This window comes from Panulirus ornatus, chromosome 36, assembly GCF_036320965.1.
Source record: "Panulirus ornatus isolate Po-2019 chromosome 36, ASM3632096v1, whole genome shotgun sequence".
Taxonomy (NCBI): domain Eukaryota; kingdom Metazoa; phylum Arthropoda; class Malacostraca; order Decapoda; family Palinuridae; genus Panulirus; species Panulirus ornatus.
Genome location: NC_092259.1, coordinates 15,970,963 through 15,996,050, shown reverse-complemented (window position 1 = coordinate 15,996,050; position 25,088 = coordinate 15,970,963). Strand labels below are relative to the sequence as shown.

General features: G+C 35.4%; 1 protein-coding gene across 2 annotated transcripts in view; it reads left to right on the top strand.

Annotated features, from left to right (window-relative positions):
- The window catches only part of LOC139760412 (chitinase-3-like protein 1), a 68,451-nt gene extending 46,226 nt beyond the window's left edge, over positions 1-22,225 (top strand). For both annotated transcript variants that reach the window (XM_071683583.1, XM_071683582.1), the window contains exons 2-10: positions 4,107-4,252; positions 4,458-4,601; positions 8,129-8,260; positions 9,431-9,682; positions 10,979-11,164; positions 11,301-11,432; positions 11,838-12,017; positions 12,730-12,846; positions 21,921-22,225. In XM_071683583.1, the coding sequence (XP_071539684.1) occupies positions 4,115-4,252; positions 4,458-4,601; positions 8,129-8,260; positions 9,431-9,682; positions 10,979-11,164; positions 11,301-11,432; positions 11,838-12,017; positions 12,730-12,846; positions 21,921-22,055 (1,416 nt within the window). In that variant the 5' untranslated portion in view covers positions 4,107-4,114 and the 3' untranslated portion in view covers positions 22,056-22,225. The remainder of the gene's footprint in view (positions 1-4,106; positions 4,253-4,457; positions 4,602-8,128; positions 8,261-9,430; positions 9,683-10,978; positions 11,165-11,300; positions 11,433-11,837; positions 12,018-12,729; positions 12,847-21,920) is intronic.
- The last annotated feature ends 2,863 nt before the right edge of the window (positions 22,226-25,088 follow it).

Below are 25,088 nucleotides of genomic sequence, written 5' to 3'. Positions count from 1 at the left end.
ATATATATTCTTTTTTTTTTTTCATACTATTCGCTATTTCCCGCGATAGCGAGGCAGCGTTAAGAACAGAGGACTGGGCCTTTGAGGGAATATCCTCACCTGGCCCTCTTCTCTGTTCCTTTTTTTGGAAAAAAAAAAAAAAGAGAGGGGAGGATTTCCAGCCCCCCGCTCCCTTCCCTTTTAGTCGCCTTCTACGACACGCAGGGAATACGTGGGAAGTATTCTTTCTCCCCTATCCCCAGGGAATATATATATATATATATATATATATATATATATATCAACAACGTTTTATAGAGTGTGTCCACTTGGTCACTTCCAAAAGTCGTCGTGAGTGTGAGCTGGGAACTTGGGGCGGCCTCATTCCCCATCACTCGTGTGTTGCAGCGGGTACATGAAGGGTGAGGAGGTAGACTTTATCTGGGGTGAATCATGTATCGAATTTCTTGTTGGCGACTTAAGGGAGGGTTATGAAAACACGAGTAACAACACAGTGCCCGCGGTCTGTTGGTGTGTGTGTGTGTGTGTGTGTGTGTGTGTGTGTGTGTGTGTGTGTGTGTGTGTGTGTGATTTGAGAGGCTATGCTTCTGATCCCAAATGGAATTCGAGTGTAATTAGTAATATTAATGTACAGAGTAAATTAAAAATTAAAATTAACGCCGATCTCGTGCCCACTTCAGCATATGTGTCCGGGACATGTGTAAGTATAAAGGATACGTGTACATGAATCATATCATATCAATGAGAAAAGAGATACATGTAAGGCATTCACGGGTCGCCCGCAGTCTAGCTCATAAGTTCGAATCCCGGTTGCAGCAATCGGTCCACAGTCAACCCAGCTGTTAATTCTCCCCTGGGGATTGGTTGAGAAATGGGTACCTGAATTACGCTATATATATATATTATATATATATATATATATATTTTTTTTTTTTTTTTTTTTAATACTTTGTCGCTGTCTCCCGCGTTTGCGAGGTAGCGCAAGGAAACAGACGAAAGAAATGGCCCACCCCCCCCCCCCCCCCATTACACATGTACATACACACGTCCACACACGCAAATATACATACCTACACAGCTTTCCATGGTTTACCCCAGACGCTCCACACGCCCTGATTCAATCCACTGACAGCACGTCAACCCCTGTATACCACATCGCTCCAATTCACTCTATTCCTTGCCCTCCTTTCACCCTCCTGCATGTTCAGGCCCCGATCACACAAAATCTTTTTCACTCCATCTTTCCACCTCCAATTTGGTCTCCCTCTTCTCCTCGTATATATATATTATATATATATATATATATATATATATATATATATATATATATATATATATATATATATATATATGTGTGTGTGTGTGTGTGTACGTGTAGGAAGAGAGGAAAGTGATCGGTTCTCAGTGAATGTAGGTTTGCGGCAGGGGTGTGTGATGTCTCCATGGTTGTTTAATTTGTTTATGGATGGGGTTGTTAGGGAGGTAAATGCAAGAGTTTTGGAAAGAGGGGCAAGTATGAAGTCTGTTGGGGATGAGAGAGCTTGGGAAGTGAGTCAGTTGTTGTTCGCTAATGATACAGCGCTGGTGGCTGATTCATGTGAGAAACTGCAGAAGCTGGTGACTGAGTTTGGTAAAGTGTGTGGAAGAAGAAAGTTAAGAGTAAATGTGAATAAGAGCAAGGTTATTAGGTACAGTAGGGTTGAGGGTCAAGTCAATTGGGAGGTGAGTTTGAATGGAGAAAAACTGGAGGAAGTGAAGTGTTTTAGATATCTGGGAGTGGATCTGGCAGCGGATGGAACCATGGAAGCGGAAGTGGATCATAGGGTGGGGGAGGGGGCGAAAATTCTGGGGGCCTTGAAGAATGTGTGGAAGTCGAGAACATTATCTCGGAAAGCAAAAATGGGTATGTATGAAGGAATAGTGGTTCCAACAATGTTGTATGGTTGCGAGGCGTGGGCTATGGATAGAGTTGTGCGCAGGAGGATGGATGTGCTGGAAATGAGATGTTTGAGGACAATGTGTGGTGTGAGGTGGTTTGATCGAGTGAGTAACGTAAGGGTAAGAGAGATGTGTGGAAATAAAAAGAGCGTGGTTGAGAGACCAGAAGAGGGTGTTTTGAAGTGGTTTGGGCACATGGAGAGGATGAGTGAGGAAAGATTGACCAAGAGGATATATGTGTCGGAGGTGGAGGGAACAAGGAGAAGAGGGAGACCAAATTGGAGGTGGAAAGATGGAGTGAAAAAGATTTTGTGTGATCGGGGCCTGAACATGCAGGAGGGTGAAAGGAGGGCAAGGAATAGAGTGAATTGGAGCGGTGTGGTATACCGGGGTTGACGTGCTGTCAGTGGATTGAATCAAGGCATGTGAAGCGTCTGGGGTAAGCCATGGAAAGCTGTGTACGTATGTATATTTGCGTGTGTGGACGTATGTATATACATGTGTATGGGGGGGGGGGGTTGGGCCATTTCTTTCGTCTGTTTCCTTGCGCTACCTCGCAAACGCGGGAGACAGCGACAAAGTATAATAAAAAAATAAAAAAAAAAATATATATATATATATATATATATATATATATATATATATATATATATATATATATATTCCCTGCGTGTCGTAGAAGGCGACTAATATACATACCTACACAGCTTTCCATGGTTTACCCCAGACGCTTCACATGCCCCGATTCAATCCACTGACAGCACGTCAACCCCGGTATACCACACCGCTCCAATTCACTCTATTCCTTGCCCTCCTTTCACCCTCCTGCATGTTCAGGCCCCGATCACACAAAATCCTTTTCACTCCATCCTTCCACCTCCAATTTGGTCTCCCTCTTCTCCTTGTTCCCTCCACCTCCGACACATATATCTTCTTGGTCAATCTCTCCTCACTCATCCTCTCCATGTGCCCAAACCACTTCAAAACACCCTCTTCTGCTCTCTCAACCACGCTTTTTTTATTACCACACACATATATACATATATATATATATATATATATATATATATATATATATATATATATATATATATATATATATTTTCTTTTTTCTTTTAAACTATTCGCCATTTCCCGCGTTAGCGAGGTAGCGTTAGGAACAGAGGACTGGGCCTTTTTTGGAATATCCTCACCTGGCCCCCTCTGTTCCTTCTTTTGGGAAAAAGAGAAAAAAAAAAGAGGGGAGGATTTCCAGCCCCCCGCTCCCTCCCCTTTTAGTCGCCTTCTACGACACGCAGGGAATACGTGGGAAGTATTATTAATCCACTATCCCCAGGGATAATATATATATATATATATATATATATATATATATATATCATTTATTGATTTATTATACTTCATCGCCATTTCCCGCGTCAGTGGCAGCGCCACAAAACAGACGAAGAACAGCCCATCCACTCATATAAACATATATGTACGTAAACGAACATACACGTACATATACATATATATACACATCAACATATACATATATACATATACATACATATATACAGACATATATATATATATATATATATATATATATATATATATATATATATATATATATATAAGTATACATTCATACTTGTTTCAGCGAGGTAGCGCCAAAAAAAAACAGACAAAAAGAGCTACATTCGTTCACACACAGTCTCCAGCTGTCCTGTGTAATGCACTGAAACCACAGCTCCCTTTCCACATCCAGGCCCCACAGACCTTTCTATGGTTTACCCCAGACGTTACACATGCCCTGGTTCAGTTCATTTGCAGCCCGTCGAGCCCGGTATACCACATCCTTCCAATCCATTCTAATCCTTGCACGCCTCTCACCCTCCTGCATGTTCAGGCCCCGATCGCTCAAAATCTTTTTCACTCCATCCTTCCACCTCCAATTTGGGCTCCCACTTCTTCTTGTTCCCTCCTCCTCACACATATATCCTCTTTGTCAATCTTTCCTCACTTATTCTCTCCGTATGTCCAAACCATTTCAACACACCCTCATCTGCTCACTCATCCACACTTTTTATTAGTGTTAAATAAGAAGGTCTTAACTAACATTAACAAACACAAACAATCATCTCCATATCACACAAGTCTACCATTCTGGCAACTTTTATCCTCAGAGAGCGTGATGGTGTGTTACTACGGGTCTTGGGCCGTGTACAGGCATGGGCAGGGCAAGTTTGACGTGGAAGACATTGACCCCGGCATCTGTACCCACATCATATTTGGCTTCGCCGGACTCTCCACTGAAACGTTTGAGATTAAGGTATAAAAGTCTTCCTCACTGACCCAAGATTTTCCCTAGTGCTACGTCCATTGGTTTGTTACGATCAAAATTTTTGTAGACCATGAGCTACTAATACATTCGAGACATTACGGTAAATTTTAAAAATTTCATGACAATACTCGATATAAAGATAACGATTACTTCTAATACGAAGCCAATTCTCATGACGGTTTCTGTTCTCTAGGTTCTGGACCCGTACAACGAACTGTGCGACAACTGGGGCAAGTGTGGCTACAACAGGTTCACCGGACTGAAGCAGAAGAACGCAAACCTGAAGGCCCTCCTGGCCGTGGGAGGGTGGAACGAAGGATCAAGATCCTACTCTAAAGTCAGTCAGTCTCTCTCTCTCTCTCTCTCTCTCTCTCTCTCTCTCTCTCTCTCTCTCTCTCTCTCTATAAACTGATGGACGAATATAATCCTGACTTTTTAATTCATTAATCAGCAGTTAAATTTACCATCAATGCACATATAAAATTCGTTTGGGTTCACTTCCATCAAAAAGTGTGTATATTTTCTATACTTATCATATCCCTAATCGCCGTCTCCCGCGAGCGAGGTAGCGCAAGGAAACAGACAAAAGAATGGCCCAACCCAACCATATACACATGTATATACATAAACGCCCACACAAGCACATATAAATACCTATACATTTCAACGTATACATACATATACATACACAGACATATACATATATACACATGTACATATTCATAATTGGTGCCTTTATCCATTCCCGTCGCTACCCCGCCACACATGAAATAAAATATCCCCCCATCCCACCCCCACCCCCGCGCGCGCGCGAGGAAGCGATGGGAAAAGATAAAAAAGGCCACATTCGTTCATACTCAGTCTATAACTGTCATGTGTAATGCACCGACAACAGCTCCCTTTCCACATCCAGATCCCACAAAACTTTCCATGGTTTACCCTAGATGCTTCACATGCCGTGGTTTAATCCAGTGACAGCACGTCGACCCCGGTATACCACATCCTTCCAATTCACTCTATTCCTTGCACGCCTTTCACCCTCCTGCATTTTCAGGCCCCGATCGCTCAAAAATATTTTTCACCCCATCCTTTCACCTCAACTTTGGTCTCCCGCTTCTCGTTCCCTCTACCTCTGACACATACATCCTCTTTGTCAATCTTTCCTTACTTATTCTCTCCATATGACCAAACCATTTCAACACACACTCTTCTGCTCTCTCAACCACACTCTTTTTATTACCACGCATCTCTCTTACCCTCTTACCACCTCACACCACATACTGTCCTCAAACATTTCATTTCCAACACATCATTCCTCCTCCGCACAACTCTATCTACACCCCATGCTTCACAACCATATAACATTGTTGAAACCACTATTCCTTCAAACATACCCATTTTTGCTCTCCGAGATAACGTTCTCGCCTTCAACCCATTCTTCAACGCTCCCAGAACCTTTGCCCCTTCCCCAACCCTGTGACTCACTTCCACTTCCATGGTTCCATCCGCTGCCAAATCCACTCCCTGATATCTAAAACACTTTACTTCCTCCAGTTTTTCTCCATTCAAATTTACCTCCTAATCAACTTGTCCCTCAACCCTATTGAACCTAGTAACCTTGCTCTTATTCACATTTACTCCCAGCTTTCTTCTTTCACACACTTTACCAAACTCTGTCACCAACTTGTGCAATTTCTCACCCGAATCAGCCACCAGCTTTGTATCACTAGCGAACAACAACTGACTCACTTCCCAAGCCCTCTCATCCACAACAGACTGCATACTTGCCCCTCTCTCCAAATCTCTTGCATTCACCTCCCTAACCACCCTATCCATAAACAAATTAAGCAACCATGGAGACATCAGACACCCCTGCCGAAAAACCGACATTCACTAAGAACCAGTCTCTTTCCTCTCTTCCTACTCGTACATATGCCGTACATCCTTGGTAAAAACTTTTCACTGCTTCTAGCAACTTACCTCCCACACCATATACTCTCAACACCTTCCACAGAGCGTCTCTATCAACCCTATAATATGCCTTCTCTAGATCCATAAATGCTACATACAAATCCATCTGTTTTTCTAAGTATTTTTCACATACATTTCTCAAAGCAAACACCTGATCCACACATCCTCTACCACTTCTGTAGCTAAACTGCTCTTCCCTAGTCTGATGCTCTGTACGTGCCTTTACCCTCTCGATCAATACCCTCCCATATAATTTACCAGGAATACTCAACAAACTTATACCTCTGTAATTTGAACACTCACTTTTATCCCCTTTGCCTTTGTACAATGGCACTATGCAAGCATTCCGCCAGTCCTCAGGCACTTCACCATGAAACATACATACAGTGAATATCCTTACCAACCAATCAACATTACAGTCACCCCCTTTTTTTATAAATTCCACTGGAATGCCATCCAAACCCGCCGCCTTGCCGGCTGTCATCTTCCGAAAAGCTTTCACGACCTCTTCTCTGTTTACCAAATCATTCTCTCTGACCCTCTCACTTCGCACACCACCTCGACCAAAACACTCTTATGTCTGCCACTCTATGATCAAACACATTCAACAAACCTTCAAAATACTCACTCAATCTCCTTCTCAATTCACCACTACTTGTTATAACATCCTTATTAGCCCCCTTCACCGATATTCCCATTTGTTCTCTTGCATTTACGCACTTTGTTTACCTCCTTACAAAATATCTTTTCATTCTCTCTAAAATTTAATGATACTCTCTCACTCCAACTCTCATTTGCCCTCTTCTTCACTTCTTGCACCTTTCTCTTGACCTCCTGCCTCTTTCTTTTATACATCTCCCAGTCATTTGCACTATTTCCCTGCAAAAATCGTCCAAATGCCTCTCTCTTCTCTTTCACTAACAATCTTACTTCATTCCACCGCTCACTACCCTTTCTAATCTATCCACCTCCCATCTTTCTCATGCCATAGGTATCTTTTGAGCAAGCCATCACTACTTCTCTAAATACATTTCACTCCTCCCCACTCCCCTTACATCATTTGCTCTCATCTTTTTCCATTCTGCACTCAATCTCTCCTGGTACTTCCTCACACAAGTCTCCTTTCCAAGCTTACTTACTCTCACCACTCTCTTCACCCCTACATTCTCTCATATTTTCTGAAAACCTCTACAAACTTTCATCTTCGCCTCCACAAGATAATGATCAAACATCCCTCCAGTTGCACCTCTCAGCACATTAACATCCAAAAGTCTCTCTTTCACATGCCTATCAATTAACATGTAATCCAATAACGATCTCTGGCCATCTCTCCTACTTACATACGTATACTTATGTATATCTCTCTTTTCAAACCAGGTATTCCCCATTAAGTGTCCCTTTTCAGCACACAAATCTACAAGCTCTTCACCATTTCCATTTACGACACTGAACACCTCATGTACACCAATTATTCCCTCAACTGCCACATTACTCACCTTTGCATTTAAATCACCTATCACTATAACCCGGTCTCGTGCATCAAAGCTGCTAACACACTCACTCAGCTGCTCATATATATATATATTTTTTTTTTTTAATTTTCCAAAAGAAGGAACAGAGAAGGGGGCCAGGTGAGGATATTCCCTCAAAGGCCCAGTCCTCTGTTCTTAACGCTACCTCGCTATCGCGGGAAATGGCGAATAGTATGAAAAAAAAAAAAAAAAAAAAAATATATATATATATATATATATATATATATATATATATATATATATATATATATATATATATATACATATACCTTATTTCTTGCTGTCTTTCGCTTTTACAAGTGAATTAAGTAACGTCATCCAAGATGTCATACACCTCTCTCTCTAAAACGCTTGCTTCCAGATGGCTGCGGACCCCGCCAAGAGGAAGGCATTCATCGACTCGTCCATATCCCTCCTGAAGGAACACCACTTCGACGGTCTGGACATGGACTGGGAGTACCCGACCCAGCGAGGTGGTGCGCCTGAAGACAAAGTAGGTTAGCCTTCGGAAGGCCCAGTATACATTCATATTTTTTTTTCATGTTGAAGGCTCCAGTCACGGACAAAAGTCCACATCAAGGCCGGGACTTAATTGAAATTCAGAGGGAATTATGAGAGGGAAAAAAGAAAAAACATAGATATGTATCTACAAATTTTGGAGGAAGTGAAAAACCTCTTTGAAAATTGTGCTAGGTCATAGTTACAGGGAAAGACATGAGAAGGTAGAGTTCCAAAGCCACTCCCTAAATGACTCATACTTATTTCCCACTCCTCTTTGTCGTGTAGCCATGTTTACATTATTATTATTATATCATAATTATCATCATTACTATTACCATTATCATTACTATTATTATTATCGTTATTATTATCATTATTATTATTATCACTATCATTATCATTATTATCATTTCATTATTACTATTATCATTATCGTTATTATTATCATTATTACTATCATTATTGCCATTATCATTATTATTATTACTATTATCATCATTACTGTCATTAATTAATCCCCATCCTCTCCATATGAATGAGAGGTTGGCAAAGAGGGTATATGCGTCGAGGAGTGGAAGGGACAAGGGGAACGGGAGATCGAACTGAAGATGAAAAGATAAAGCACAAAAAGTTTTGATCGTTCGAGGCCTGAACATGCAGGAGGGTGTAAGGCGTGCACGGAGAGTGAATTGGAGATATGTGGTATACAGGGGACGACAAGATCTCAATGAACTGGACCAAGGTATGTGGAGCTGTTAAAAAAAGAAAAACACGGAAAGGTCATTGGAGCGTGGCTGCGGATGGAGAGCTTTGGTTTAGATGCATATCACAAGACAGCTAGAGTTGTTGCAAGTGACGGAGGCAGCTTGTTCCCCCTCCTGTATCACCAATTTCTTGAAGTTGGAACTGAGGAAGGAGGCAAAGGGCCTCGCTGAGGTAGGAAGCGTGGGCAGGTATAAGAAAATATAGTGTATCATTATTTGCTAAGCACAAGCAATTCAAAAGTTACAACCTGCCTCATGACCACCCAACCATCATCCTTTCATGGCGTTATTTTTTCTTATTGCCGTTACCTAGATGACTCAATCACCTAGACATTGTGTACGTGAACAGACCTTTTTTTTGTTAGTTTTGTGTTTGTTTATTTGTTTTTCATCCGTAGGCGAACTTCGTTGTCCTCCTGCGTGAGCTGAAGGAGAGTCTTATGGCGCACGGTATGATCCTGACGGCGGCCGTGTCGGCAGGTAAGGACACCATCGACGCGGCCTACGACATCCCTGGCATGGCTCAGCACCTCGACCTGCTGAACCTGATGGCTTACGACATGCACGGTGCCTGGGAGCCCTACACCCACCATCAGTCCGGTCTGTACGCCTACCCCGCCGACACTGGCGACAACGCCTACCTTAATGTGGTGAGTTGGCCAGTCGTGTCTTACGGACGATGAAGCGACCCTTGAGAACGACTGTGCGGCCCTTGAATACGATGGCCTGGCCTTTGAACTGATCCTTAAGGGTTAGATCCAAGGCCATTTCATCATGCTCAAGGGTCGTACCGTCGTGCTCATGGGTCGCAACTTGGTGCTCAAGGGTCGTTACGTCATGCTCAAGGGTCGTACCGTCGTACTCTAGGGTCGTAACGTCGTGCTCAAGGTTCGTACCGTCGTGCTCTAGGGTCGTACCGTCGTGCTCTTGGAGCCTAAAAGCTATCGAAAACTATGTGTGGTGACTGAGAGCGCCATCGCTGGCGTTTTCTACCCAATGTCATCTTTTCCCAAGTTTATCGTCACAATTTTTCGTAATGCCACAACAGGAGCCATGATATGAGGCACTCCCGACCCCAGGGGTGTAGCAGTTAGCGTTCCTGACCGTGACGCACCCACGGGCCGCTCAGGGTCGAGCGCATAGGTTCGAGTCCTGGTTGCAGCAGTCGGTCCACAGTCAAGCCAGCTGTTCATCCACCGTGAAGGGTTGGTCGATATAATGGGTACCTGGCTCAGGCTAGGGTTCATATATATATATATATATATATATATATATATATATATATATATATATATATATATATATATATATATATATTATCCCTGGGGACAGGGGAAAAAGAATACTTCCCACGTATTCCCTGCGTGTTGTAGAAGGCGACTAAAAGGGAAGGGAGATGGGGCTGGAAATCCTTCCCTCTCTTTTTTTTTTTTATTTTCCAAAAGGAACAGAGAAGGGGGCCAGGTGAGGATATTCCCTCAAAGGTCCAGTCCTCTGTTCTTAATGCTACCTCGCTAACGCGGGAAATGGCGAATAGTATGAAAGGAAAAAAAAAAAAAAAAAAAAAAAAAATATATATATATATATATATATATATATATATATATATATATATATATATATATATATATATATATATCATTAATGGGATGGCCCTGATTAGGGCCTCAGCTGCCCGTGCCATCTCAGTTAACATAAAAAAATCGAAACGAGTTACATAGAATCCAAAAATCGGCGTCTTCCCACTTACCAGAGTTCAATGTTAAGAGAACTCACATATACGTCTCACTTCACTGAATCGTCAAAACTGACAACAACTATCATAAGAAACACCACTAGTGTTGCTCTCTCTCTCTCTCTCTCTCTCTCTCTCTCTCTTCCTCATTTTTACGCATGTGTACGTAACTTAGTCTTTCTTGCCCCTCATCATTACCATGCTACTGCAGGACTTCGCAGTCAACTACTGGATCAACGGAGGAATGCCGAGCAGCAAGATAGCGCTGGGCGTTCCTCTGTACGGCCGCTGCTGGAGCCTGGACAGCCCAGTTGATCATGGATATTACGCCCCAGCCAACCAACCTGGCCGACCAGGGTCATTCACTAATAGTCCAGGATTTATGGGCTACAACGAGGTAAATCATGACTCATATGCCCAGCCAGAGGAACGTTTCTGACGTCTATATTGTATGAAGACGCGACAAGTGTGGCGATAGTGTACATTAAGATATCACCACGCTCGTTAATCCCCTGTGCACATTTACGTTGCAGATCTGCGTGAAGGTAGAGCGGGAGGGGTGGATAGTAGGCATGGTCCACGGTATGCAGGAGCCCTACACCTACCACATACCCACCGGCAGGATCTGGTGCTCCTACGACAACCCCAGCTCTGTCATTACCAAGGTGAGGACCAGCCCAGACAACAAACAGCACTGCTGACGACACCCACAGCCTCCCAGTATTCATGTCAATGACGAATGATTTGTATTTCTATGTTTTTTCCTCACTCACATACACTTCCTACAGGAGTTTGTTGCCATCAATAAATGTGTTCATGCGTATCCTCTTTGGAGCACAACGTGAAGCTCTTTGATACGGGGGCAGGACTCGAGTATACTGGCCTGGCCCTTGACCTAACTCTCATAAGCGTTAGGGCAAAGACCAAGCCATCATATCCCAGGGTCGTACTGCCGTACTCAAGGGTCATACCATCGTAAGACCTTACGTTATAGCATAACATAATCTGGTCACATAACGTAGAACATTACCCAGTAACACCTGCTTTCCCCTACAACAATGCGTCGGCAGGCGGAGTACGCGAGGGAGCACGGCCTGGCCGGCATGATGGTGTGGAGTATTGAGACGGACGACTTCCACGGCGCCTGCCACTCGCGACCCTTCCACCTCACCAAGACTATGGAGGAAACCTTCATGGGCTCCGAGCTCACCCAGCCCCCTACCCTGCCCACGGAACCCATTACGACCCACGTGAGTCGCTCGTGCCTTATGTGTGCTTTGGCAGACGTGTGAGCAACTGTAGGGAAGCGGAAGGAGGTACGAAAGTAAGAAGAGTAAAAGAGAGGGACGGAACAGGAAGTTCCAGTATCTCTAGAATATTACAACTCCTAAATGTTCCCATATATAATATTACCGCTACAATGTCCCTATATCTAATGTTTCAGCTTTTAAAATATCCACATTTATAATACTATTGAAGCTCCTAAAACGTTCCTTATTACATTTCAGCTTCTAAAATGTTCCCATATATAATATTCCCGCTTCTAAAATGTCCCCATACATAATATCACATCTAAAATGACCCAATACATAATATTGCAGCTTCTAATATGTAATCATATAATACTTCATATCAAAAATAATCCACACGGGGAAATACTCCATAATGGGGAAAACAACCACACCTTCAAAGGTTATGGGGATGGGGGGGGGGGGGGGGGTTAGAGTAACGTGTGACACCAGCAGATGGCAGCACCATACAGAAACGTCTTCCTTAATCACCTTACCAGAGCAGTGCAAACAAAGGTCATGACAGAGTGCATGATCTTCGAATATTCTTGAACATCAAAAGATTCTTTGGTCTGTAGTTTGACCCGACGTTGACAGCCTAAATAGCCAACTCACAAACAACTCTCAGATAGGATCTCTGTTTTCAACACTGAGAAGCAAAACCCTTCCCCAGGATCCAGACCGGCCCACGACACCTGCCCCTGGAACCCCTGCCCCAGACGAACGCTGCCAGACGCTGGGCATCAACCCAGACCCGGACGACTGTACACATTACTGGCTCTGCTCCCTCGTGAGTATATACACCCCTGACACAGGTTCTCACGTTCAGTAAAGTTCAAAAGGCTATACTTATGTTTTACTTATGTTTACACGAGTTCTGACGTTCAGTAAAGTAAGTTCAAAAGGCTATACTTATGTTTTACTTATGTTTACACGAGTTCTGACGTTCAGTAAAGTTCAAAAGGCTATACTTATGTTTTACTTATGTTTACACGGGTTCTGACGTTCAGTAAAGTAAGTTCAAAAGGCTACACTTATGTTTTACTTATGTTTACACGAGTTCTGACGTTCAGTAAAGTTCAAAAGGCTATACTTATGTTTACACGGGTTCTGACGTTCAGTAAAGTAAGTTCAAAAGGCTATACTTATGTTTTACTTATGTTTACACGAGTTCTGACGTTCAGTAAAGTAAGTTCAACAGGCCATACTTATGTTTTACTTATGTTTACACGAGTTCTGACGTTCAGTAAAGTAAGTTCAACAGGCCATACTTATGTTTTACTTATGTTTACACGGGTTCTGACGTTCAGTAAAGTAAGTTCAAAAGGCTATACTTATGTTTTACTTATGTTTACACGAGTTATGACGTTCAGTAAAGTAAATTCAAAAGGCTATACTTATGTTTTACTTATGTTTACACGGGTTCTGATGTTCAGTAAAGTAAGTTCAAAAGGCTATACTTATGTTTTACTTATGTTTACACGAGTTATGACGTTCAGTAAAGTAAGTTCAAAAGGCTAAACTTATGTTTCGTTGGATGACTAAATACGATGGCTTATGACCACACTACTGGAGGTTATCGAGAAAATTCTCACATAAGACAAGTCATTACCATCATCATCATCACAACCATCATCATTATCATTATTACCATCATCATTATCAATTTTACCATCATCATCGTTACCATCATTATCATTATTACCATCATCATCATCATCATCATTACCATCTTTTTTGTTATTACCATCATTATTACCATCATTATTATCAACGTTACCATCATTATCATTATCATTACCATCATCATTATTATTATTATTAAATCATCATCATCACCATCATCATCGTTACCATCATTATCATTATTACCATTATCATTGTCATCATTATTATCATCATCATTGTCATCATTATTATTACCATCATCATTATTATCACTATTATTACCATCATCACTACCATCGTTATCATTATTACTATTATCATTATTATCATTATTATCATTACCAACATCACTACCATCGTTATCAATATTATTACCATTATCATTATTATCATTATTATTACCATCATTATCATTACCATCATCATTATCATTATTACCATCATCATTACCATCATTATTACCATCATTATTATTATTACCATTATCATTATCATTATCACTATTATTACCATCATCACTACCATCGTTATCATTATTATTACCATTATCAGTATTATTATTATTATTATTATTATTATCAATATTATTATTATTATTATTACTATTATCATCATCATTATTACCATTATTATTATTATTACTATCATCATTACCATCATTATTATTTCTATTACCATCATTATCATTATTACCATCATCATTATTACCATAATTATCATTACCATGATCATCATCATTATTACCATCATTATCATTATTACCATCATTATTATCATTACCATCATCATTATCATTACCATCATTATCATTATTACCATCATCATTAGTATTACCATCATTAATATTACCATTATTATCATTACCATCATCATCATTATCACCATCATTATTATTACCATTATTATCATTTTTACCATCATTATTATTACCATCATTATCATTATCACCATCATTATCATTATTACCATCATTATTTTTACCATTATCATCATTATTATTACCATCATTATCATCACCACTATCATTAGTATCATCATCATCATTACTATTATTACCATCATCATTATCATTACCATCATCATCACTATCATTTTTACCATCATTATTACCATTATCATTTTTAATATTATCATCATTTCCATCATCATCTTTATTACCATCATCATTATGAGTATTATTACCATCATTATCATTATTACCAACATTATCATTATTACCATCATTATTATTATTATTATTAGCATTATCATTATTATTACCATCATTATCATTATTACCATCATCATTATTATTATTACCATCATTATTATTGCCATTATTACTATTATTATCACTTATTATTATCATTATCATTGTTACATTATTATCATTATTAATATTATTATTATTATTATTATTATTATTATTATTATTATTATTACCATCATCATTATCATTACCATCATTATTACCATTATTATTATTATTATTATCATTACCATCATCACTATTATTACCATCATTATTATTACTATTACCTATTATCATTATTATTACCATCATCATTATCATTACCATCATTATCATTACTATTACCATCACCATTATTATTATTACTATTACCATTATCATCATTACTATTATTACTACCATCATCATTAGTATTATTTTTACCATCATCATCATTAATATTATTACCATCACCATCATTATCCTTATTATTACCATCTTCAGTATTATTATTATCATTACCATAATTATTATTATCATTATTATTATTATTATCATTATTATTATTATTATTATTACCATCATTTTTTTTTTTAATTTTCCAAAAGAAGGAACAGAGGGGCCCAGGTGAGGATATTCCAAAAAAAGGCCCAGTCCTCTGTTCTTAACGCTACCTCGTTAACGCGGGAAATGGCGAATAGTTTTAAAAAAAAAATCATTACCATCATTATCATTACTACCATCACCATTATCATTATTACCATAATTTTTACCATCATTATCATTATTACCATCATTATTATTAAAATCATTATCTTTATTACCATCATTATTATTACCATCATCATCATCATTATCATTACCATCATCATTATTATTACTATCATCACCATTATCATTATTATTATTATTATATTATTATTATCAATATTATCACCATCATTATTATCATCACCATCAACATTATCATTACATCATCATTATCATTATTACCATCATCGTTATCATTATTACTATCATTATTACCATTATTATTACTATTACCAATATTACTATCATTATTATTACATCATCATTATTATAAGTATTACCATCATTATCATTACCATAATTGTTATCACTATTATTATTATTACCATCATTATCACCATCATTATCATTATTACCATTATTACCATCATCATTATTATCACTATTATTACCATCATCACTACCATCGTTATCATTATTACTATTATCATTATTATCATTATTATCATTACCAACATCACTACCATCGTTATCAATATTATTACCATTATCATTATTATCATTATTATTACCATCATTATCATTATCACCATCATTATTATTACCATCATCAATATTATTATTACCATTATTATTATTATTATTACCATCATTATAATTATTATTATATTATCATTACCATCATCGTTATTACTAAAATTACCATCACTCAAAACAGGTTTTAAGACAATTTATTAAAAGTCGATGTCTTGGCATATGAGGGTGTCAACTACGGTGCTCCGGCTATAAAATAAGTATCATCATTATCATCATCATTATTACCATCATTATTATCATTACCATCATTATTATTATCATTACCATCATTATTATTACCATCATGATTATCATTACCATCATCATTATTATTACCATCATCATCATTACCATCATCATTATTATTACCACCATTATGATTATTATTACTATCATCATTATTACCATAATCATTATTATCATTATTATTATTATTATTATTATTATTATTATTATTATCATTATTACAATCATTATTATTATCATTACCATCATTATCATCATTACCATCATCATTACTACTATTACCATTATCATTAATATTATTACCATCATCTTTATTATCATTACCATCATTATCATCATTACTATTATCATCATTACCATCATCATTATCATCATTAGAATCATCATTATTATTAGCATCATCATTATCATTACCATCATCATTATTATTATCACCATCATCATTATCATTACCATCATTATTGCTATTACTATTATTACCATCATCATTGATTATTATTATCACCATTATAATTATTGATCTTACCATCATTATTACCATCATCTTTATTACCATCATTATTGTCATTACCATCATCATTATTACCATCATTATTTATCATTAGTATTACCATCATCATTATAACTAATATTACCGTCATCATAATTATTATTACCATTATTATTATTATTACCATCATCATTATTATTATTACCATTATTATCATTATTATTACCATCATTATTATAATCACCATTATCATTATTATCAATTCCATCATTATTATTATTACCATCATCATCATTAGTATTATTATCATTACCATCATTATTTATATTATCATTATCATTAACATCATTATTATCATGATTACCATCATTATCATTACCATTATTATTATTACCATCATTATCATCATTACTATTACTACCATCATCATTATAATTACCATCATTATTATCATTACCATCATTATCATTATTATTACCATCATGATTATTACCATCATTATTATTATCATTACCATTACTATTACCATCATCATTATTATCATTACCATCATTATCATCATAATTATTATTATTATTATCATTACCATCATTATTATTAGTGCCACCATCATCATCATTATCATGATTATCATTATTATCATTATTATACAATCATTATTACCATCATTATCATTATCATCACTATTACCATCATCATTATCATTACTATTACCATCATTATTGTCATTATCATTATTATTATGATCATTATCATTACCATTATTATTACTGTTATTATTATTATTATTATTATTATTATTATTATTATTATTATTATTATTATCATTATTACTATTATTACCATCATCATTATTATTGTTATTACCATCATTATCATCCTTATTACTATTACCATCATTATCATTACCATCACCATTATCATTATTTCCATCATCATCATTATTATTATTACTATCATCATTAGTATTATAATCATAATTACTATTACCATTATTATTATCATTACCATCATTAACATTACCATCATTATCATTATCACCATCATTATTATTACCATCATTATCATCATCATTACCATCATTATTATTATTGCCATCATCAACTGTTATCCTTACCATCATTATTATTACCATTATTATTATTATCATTATTATTACCATCATTATCGTTATTACCATCACTATCATTATCACCATCATTATCATTATTATTACCATCAATTATTATTATTACCATCATTATTATCATCATTACTATTACCATAATCATTATAATTACTATCATTATTATTATTCCCATCATTAATATTATTACCGTCATCATTATTATTACTATTACCATCATCATTATCATTATCATTACCATCATTATCATTACCATCATTATTAATAGTATCATTATTTTTATTACCATCATTATTATTACTATTACCAACATCATCATTATTATTACTATTACCATCATTATTATTATCACTATCATTATCATTATTACCATCATCATTATTATTATTACCATCATTACTATAACTTATTACCACAATCATTATTATTACCATCATCATTAATATTTTAATTACCATCATTATCATTACCATCAGAATTATTACCAACATCATTATCATTATTATTATCATCACTTATTTTTCCCATCATCATCATTATTACCATCATCATTATTGTTATTACATCATTATTATTACCATCATCATCATTATTATTATTACCATCATTATTATGACCATCATCATTATCATTATCATTACCATCATCATTATCATTATTATTATGACCATCATCATTACCATTACCATTACCATCATCATTATCATTATTATCAATACTATCATTATTATTTTTACCATCATTATTATCATTACATCCTCATTAGTATCATTACCATCATTATGATTGTTACCATCATTAATATTATCATTATCATTACCATCATTATTATTACCATCATTACTATCATTACGATCATTATTATTACCATCATGATAATTATCATTACCATCATTATTAATATTATTCCCATCATCATTATTATTATCATTATCATCATAATTATTACCATCATCATTATCATTACTATTATTACCATCATCATTATCATCTTTCCCATCATTATTCTTAATACCATCATCTTCATTATCATTATTATTATTACATCAATATTATTACCATCATCATTATTATCATTTACCATCATTATCATGTTTACCATCATTATTATTATTACTATCATTAATATTATCACCATCATCATTACTATTTCTATTATCATTATCATTACCATCATTATTATTATCACCATCATTGTCATTACTATGATTATTAGTTACCATTATCATTATTATCATTTTATAATTATCATTATTATTATTATTATTATTATTATTATTATTATTATCATTATCATTAATATTACCATCGTTATTACCATCATTATCATTATTACCATTATTATCATTATCATTACCATCATTATCGTTATTACCATCATTATCATCATTACTATCATCCTTATTACCATCATCATTATCATTATCAATATTATTATTACCATCATTATTATTACCATCATCATTGTTATTATAACCATCAACATTATTATCATTAACATCTATTACCATCATCATTATCATTATTATCATTACCATTGTCATTATGACCATCATTATTATCACCACCATCGTTATTATAATTACCATCATTATTATTCCCATCATCATTATTACCATCATTATTATTACCATCATCATTATTATTACCATCATCAATATTATTACTATTACCATCATTATTATTATTACCATCATGATCATCGTTATTACCATCATTATAATTATCATTACCATGACCATTATCATTAGTGTTGCCATCATTATTATCATTACCATCATTATTACCATCATCATCATTATCATTACCATGATTATTATTATAATTACCATTATTATTATTACATTATTATTATTATTATCATTATTATTATTACCATCATTATCAGTATTATCATCATTATCAGTATCATTTTTATTATTATTACCATCATTATCAGTATTACCATCATTACTATTATTTTACCATCATCATTATCATTATTACCATCACCATTATCATTATTACCTTCATTATCATTATACCATCATCATTATTATTATCACCATCATCATCATTATCACCATTATAACAATCATCATTATCACCATTATCATTATTATTACCATCTTCATCAACATCATTATTATTACCATCATCACCATTACTATCATTACCATCATCATTATCACCATCATTCTTATTATCACCATCATTCTCATTTTCTTTCTTTTAAACTATTCGCCATTTCCCGCGTTAGCGAGGTAGCGTTAGGAACAGAGGACTGGGCCTTTTTTGGAATATCCTCACCTGGCCCCCTCTGTTCCTTCTTTAAAAAAAAAAAAAAAATCATTATTATCATTATTACCATCATTATTATTATTACCATCATCATTACTATTATTACCATCATCATTATTATTACCATCACTATTATTATTATTACCATCATTATAATTACCATTATCATTAATATTATTATTACCATTATTATTATTATCATTATTACTATTATCATTATTATTATCATTATCATCACTATTACTACCATTATCATTATTATCATTACCATCATCATTATTATCATTACCATCATCACTTTTATTATTATTATTATTATTGTTGTCATTACCATCACTATCATTACCATCATTATCATTACCATAATCATTAGTATTATCACCATCATTATTATTACTACCATCATTATCATTACCATCATTATCATTATTACCATCATTATTATTACCATCATCATTATCATCATTATCATCATTACCATCATTATCATTATTACCATCATTATTATTTCCATCATCATTACCATCATTATTATTATTATTATCATCATCATAATGATTACCATTACCATCATTAATATTTTTATTATTATTATTATTATCATTATTATTATTATCATTATCATTACCATCATCATTATTGCCACCATTATTATCATTATCATCATTACCATCATTATTATTATCATTACCATTACCATCATTATCATCATCATTATCATTACCATCATCATTATCATTACCGTCATTATTATCACCATCATTATCATTATTACCATCATCATTATTACTACTATTACCATCATTATTATTATTATTACCATCATCATTATTACTATCATTACCATCATTATCATTACTATCATCATTATCATTACCATCATTATTATTACCATTATCATTACCATCATTATTATCATTACCATCATCATTATTATCAAAATTACCATCATTATTACTATTACCATCATCATCATTATTACCATCATTATTATCATTATTACCATCATTATTAATATCATTACCATCATTATTGTTTTTAAAATTACCATCATTATCATTATTACCATCATTATTATTACCATCATCATCATCATTACTATTACCATCATCATCATTATTGTCATTACCATCACCATTATTATTGTATTTTTTATCATTTCTCAAGACACATGCGCAGACTTGAAGAAAAACTGCATTTTACTGTATGGATATGTGACAACTGATGAGAAATACTGTCATTAATCATCATTCAAGGAGTGGGGCTTTATGGTGATTAAATGTAAATAATTTCCTTAAAGATACAGATAAGTTAATGGATGGCTTTAAAACATATTCAAACCGTAAATAGCACAAGCATTCCTAGTTTTGCAATTGATTTACATGCTGACAATGTATCATATATTTTTTAGTGTCGTCGCCACTAAACAAATGCCAGTTGAGGTTTTACATGGTCACTCTTGATAAATATAAAGCAAACGTTATCTCGACAATGAATGTAATGTCTTTATTGCGCCAGGACGGCAACGGTGGCTACATGGTGACAGAGCAGCACTGTCCCCCAGGAACTCTCTTCAACCCACTGGCCAAAATCTGTGACTGGCCTGAGTCTGTGTGTTCCCTGGGAACCCATTATTGCCCCCGTAACTGTTGAGGCCCCGGCGCTGCTTCGGCTACCTACCTACCAGCCCAACGACTATGATCGCTACGTAATTAGCAGCCTAGTCCAAAAGGTTAAAAACCCCCGTCTCAATTCTAATACCTAGTTTTCTCTCTGAAAATATTATGGTCATACTCATATTAAAATCTACAGCAAATATTAAAGCTTTCAATCCAATTCCTTTTTATCAAAAGATGCTTAAGTAAATATCTTCAAATTTGGTGTTTTGAAAATCATTCAAACTCCCAACAGTGATGTCGGAACCGATGAGTTTAAAATTTTAGCTTTATCTTAGGATTCGGGTTTTGTAGCAGGTTCCTCCACTTAACAAGATGCCATAAAATCAGTTGCTTGAAACCTATGACCTAGTCTTATATGAACTGTGAACCATTTCGTGGAGGTGAAGAATCTGTTATTCCTGGCACCATTCAGATTTAAATATTTTCAAATATTCATTTAGAAAAATTTGTTAGTTTGCTGAACAATGGGTTTAGCTGAACTACCGCCAAAACTACAGGATGAAATATTGAAAAAATAAAATAACGCAATGATTGATTATTCTGACGATTAGTCGGCAATGGTGGATATTTCACTTTTTCTATAAAAACTAAGTGTTTGTAAATATCCAGATTCATAAAAACACCAAGTCTGATAAACGAAAGGATCAATTATGATTAAGCAAAGTCCACCAAGGGTGGCAGGAGAAATCAGAACTCGCTATCTTGAAGTACAGGTAAAGTGTCGGGCTCCAACACTCAGACCAAATCAACCTTACTCAAGCCGATCAACCTTACCTAACTACCCAACGGAAGTCTCCCTAAAGGGTCTCAAGCCCTCGACTCTAGAATATTTCAACGTAATCCAACGGTGCCTTAAAAGATATATATAAAAAAAAAATAAACTAATCGGCGAAATAACATTTGACCAACTGATGCCAACCACTTGGCGCAAAGCAACTCCTGTGAATATCTAAACGCAAATTTGTACAACATTCCAAAGCAGCAAACTAAACCTACTTTAGTTGTCTAACGCCACTAAAACCTAACGTCTTCCCATTTCTATCTCCTTAACCACTCAAGTTTCCCTTCTACTTTGATGGCTTTATCATTCCACCACTAAAAACAAGAAACATGCTTAGAAATCTTAGAAACCCCACACCACACAAGCGGTTAAACTGCTTGTAAACAAAATCGGAGTCCTCACAACTGGAGAAATTCCGGTTATATATATATATATATATATATATATATATATATATATATATATATATATATATATATATATATTATATATAATAGAAGTGAGTCCACAACAGTCTAGCTTATCAACTAAGTGTGACCTCAAAGCTTTACCTCACATGCCCTTCACCGCAGTGTTGGTTCATTTTCCCTCTTCTATTGATATCACTCCGATTTCTGCTCCCAAGAACTAGTTGCGCGTCATCCACCACCATTAGACAGACCACGTAATAACACTAATCTCCTGCATCACATGATTACTGTGTAGCCGTTAGCTGCGCAGTGGGCCGCTGTGATATTTGCTTTTCTGAACTCCTTACCTTCTCACACGAACTTGACCCATTTAAAAAAAATTGAAGGTTTTCCTTGCCTATGAAAAATCATATCATTTCTCTTCCTCCCTTCTTATTTTTCTATGTTTTTGGCTTTGAAAAAAGGCCTGGCCTTGAGGAAGACTTGTCCGAGACTGAAGCCTCCAACATACAAACACGCACGAGCTCGTTACCACCATCAAACCCAGCCAACTTAACTGTTTTTTCCTATTAGAACAACAGTCTACTTCCCTGTTCTAAGTAAATAAATTAAAGTTGACGGACAGCTGGGTGTAACGTGAAACACCTGCCCTGACCCGAGGCTTCGGGAACCGTGAATAGCAACTCTAACCACCAGGCCAGTATGTTTCATCCTAACGGATCCTACATAAATTTCCGTGAAGAATAGTTAATAAATTATCATACTAATAATCCTGTAATCTATTAAAATAAATCATATCAAATCAACACATTCTGACAAAAGCACTGCATATATATGGCTAGACGAAATAAGTAACTTAAGGGGAACAAAAGATGCATCTTTGTCCTTCTGAACAATAACATTATCACATCAAGTCCTGCTAGGCCGACCAGCCTTGAAACGTAATATAAGACAGCATGACACGTTAGATTCAGCTGATCATGAATTACATGACTTTATAGTTAGACCATATGACACAGGAACGTGATCAAACCTCAAGGTACAGAAGTTTCCGCCACTGCACTAGAATGTTATGAAATGTATTTTCTTTTCTGTGGCTTTGAGCCTCATAAATATATATGTAGTAATCGATATTTGGAAAAGTTCATTAAACACTCATAACCTTTGTAAAAGACGTCATCTTTTCAGTTTAGTATTCTACTCAGTTTCTCAGTAATATTTCAAACTTCTGGGTTGAAATTAATATCGAATAACAAGTCTGAACCGAAAAATCTTTTACAAAGTCAAATCTAAATACTGACGAATCTAATACAAAGTGGACAACATAAAAATCTGAATTATCTAACAAAGTGAAAAGGCGAAGCGTTCTCAAAATAGTAAAGTAACACGACAGAAAGCGAAATCTAAAAGCAACAATGAAACACGTCAAGATTTCCCTCGGCTAATTTAGAGTGCATATATTATACAAGGGGTGATAAAATTTCTTTAGCAACCATCAAAGGCTTTACGTCGCGCAATTCTCCTATCAAACAACAGAAAGAAAGAGAACGTAGCAAGGAAAATTACAACGTAAAATTGTACTTAGTGTTGAACAGAAAGGCTTAACTTCAGCGAGCGTAGCCTAATCCTTACCGCAATATAAATACTATTACTGCTACTACTACCACTACAAATAATAATAATAATAATAATAATAATAATAATAATAATAATAATAATAATAATAATAATAATCAATAACAATAATAATAATAATAATAATAATAATAATAATAAAAGACAGAGCCTAATTGCAAACAGCATGGGTGGCAAACAG